The following is a 2675-nucleotide window of genomic DNA, read 5'->3' on the forward strand; positions in this document are numbered from 1 at the left end:
ACTTCATTCATAGCTTTGAACCTTTATTAATTTATTTATGCACAAGCAAACATATTTTATTCAATCAATCAATTCATGCGAAAAAATTCTAGCTACATATACCAATTTTAAAACCTAAATGTCGACCAATCTATATACTTAAACATTTAGTTCGTAATTTTCCCAATTGCTTAAATCGACTAAGTATGAGGTTTTAAGGCTCAAATGTTGAATAAATTGTCGATGAATTCATCGTAAGATTGAACACATGCAAAAGAAAAGACATGCGATAAAATTAACATATCAATCCAACCCCCCCACTTAATCTATGCTTGTCCTCAAGCATGTGTTATATGCAATAAAGTTTAGTAACTCAAAAAGCAAAGAGAAAGGTTAAGATTTCCCTCCATGTGTTTCAACTAATGTTGTCGGCATTGGGAAATAATTGTCAGCATTTAGCACTGTGTGCCTACGCTACCATCATTATCTGACTTCTGCAAAACCTCCATTACGTTCCTGAAAATAGAAAATTCACTAGATTAAATAAAAATTTATTTATTTACAACCTAAATCTTACTAAAACTCAAAATTAAATAAATGAAAATAAATTTGGGTTGCCTCCCAAAAAGCGCTTTTGTTTAATGTCGTTAGCTCGACGACCTTAAATGTTATCCTTTGGGTTTATTGAGAATTAATTTTCCCATCTTGTGTACTTGGATGTTCTTGTAGAAAGGTTTCGACCTTTTTCCATTATCCTTGAAGCATTTCTCGGATTCTCCTATCATTTGATCTTCTTCGTTCATCTTTACATTTTCCTCTATTGGAATCCTTGTATGTTCTAGAAACGGTTTGATTTCCAATTTCGAGGCTTTCATCACATCTTCATGTATTGGTTTTTGGATCATTGATAATTCCTCTTGCTTAAAATTGAGATCCATATTCCTGCAAGGCACAATTTGTAACTTATCATTTGAATGTCCCATATCCTCATAAACACTAAACCTAACCACGTCACCGTCAAATTCCATGGTAAGTGTTCCATTCCAAACATCAATTTTCGTTCGTGCGGTACTCAAGAATGGTCTCCCAAGAATTATATCAGACGAATTAGCCGAATTGTCATCCTCCATGTCGATAATGTAAAAATCTGCAGGGAAAACTAATTCGTTAACTTTAACAAGGACGTCTTCAAGCAGCCCTTCAGGATAGACGACTGTCCTATCCGCCAACTGGATTATTACTCCTGTCTCTTTTAAAGGACCCACGTTAATCAGTTTATAAATAGAATAAGGCATAACATTAATGGAAGCCCCTAAATCGCACATGGCTTTCTCAATGCCTATATTGCCTATCTCACAAGGAATAGCAAACATATCTTGGTCCTTGTATTTGGGTGGAACTTTCTTTTGCAGCACTGTAGAGACATTTTCTCCTACATTTACTCTTTCGTTACCTATTAACCTCCTTTTGCTAGTACACAATTCATTGAGGAATTTTGCATAACGAGAGATCTGTTTGATAGCGTCGAGTGAATGGATATTTACCTTCACCTTCCTAAATGTCTCGAGGATTTCTTTTTCCTCATTCTCTTTCTTATCCCTTGCAAGCCTCCCTGGAAAAAGATGTGGCATCACAACTGGTTTCTGAACTTCCAATTTTGGCCTTGTTGTTGGATCCGAGATCTGCTTTTCCCGTTTCTTTTCTTGCCCATGATTTTTGGCTGGAACTGTTTCTAGAACCTTTCCACTACGAAGAGTTATTGACGACATTCCGCCGGGGTTCGGCTCTGTTTGAAGGTAGTTTACCTTGAGACTCCAAGCGATTAACTACCATCGAGTTTACTAACTTGATTAGTTAACTCTTGTATTGATCGTCATCCTCTGTTGATATTTTGCGATGTCGGCAGAAAGTCTTTCCACGATAGCTTCTAGAGATGTGCTTGGCTTGTGTTGTGGTGGTGGTTGCGAGGGTCTCGGTTGGTATGGTAGATTATATCGGGATTAGCTCCGTAATTCAGTTGGGATGATCCTTCCACAGGATTGTAGGTGTTGGAGAAAGGATCATAGTGTCTTTGCGGAGGTCCTGGAAAACCTTCGATAGCGTCAACATGTGCCGTTGAATTGTCGTTAACGATTGGGCACAAATCCGTCGGGTGTTCAGACGTAGTACAAATTCCACATAATGAGGTCAAACTCTTCTTTTCTGTAAGCAAAGATTAAACAACGTTCGTAAGCTTATCTAATTTATCTTCTAAAGTTGGAACGTTTACCCCATTAACCCGTCTTATCGGTTCTGAATTTGGCCGATATTGTTGAGAATTTGCCGCCATGGTGGATATTAGCTCTCTTGCCCTTTGAGGGGTCATATTGACAAGCGCTCCTCCGCTAGAAGATTCAATCATCTTCATTTCCATAGGGAGCAAACCCTCGTAGAAATATTGAAGAAGTGATTATTCGGTTAACCCATGTTGAGGACAACTCGCACACAGTTTTTTGTACCACTCCAGTAGTCGTAGAGCGATTCATTCTTCAATTGGCGAATTCCCACTATGTCCCTCCTAAGCTCGGCTGCTCGTGACGCTGGGAAGAACCTGTCAAGAAATAAACGAGATAAGTCATCCCACGTTGTGATAGAACCGGGAGGTAAGTAAAATAACCATTCTTTTGCTGTATCAACTAAAGAAAAAGGAAAGGTCC

At 38.4% G+C, this 2675-nt stretch overlaps 1 protein-coding gene across 1 annotated transcript; it reads right to left on the reverse strand.

The window, feature by feature from the left end:
* Positions 1–647: 647 nt before the first annotated feature.
* LOC128295466 (uncharacterized) lies at positions 648–1748 on the reverse strand. Its single transcript, XM_053031053.1, has one exon. It carries the CDS (start codon positions 1746–1748, stop codon positions 648–650), a length of 1101 nt encoding a protein of 366 aa, XP_052887013.1.
* Positions 1749–2675: the final 927 nt, after the last annotated feature.

Source organism: Gossypium arboreum, chromosome 7 (genome assembly GCF_025698485.1).
Source record: "Gossypium arboreum isolate Shixiya-1 chromosome 7, ASM2569848v2, whole genome shotgun sequence".
Lineage (NCBI taxonomy): Eukaryota > Viridiplantae > Streptophyta > Magnoliopsida > Malvales > Malvaceae > Gossypium > Gossypium arboreum.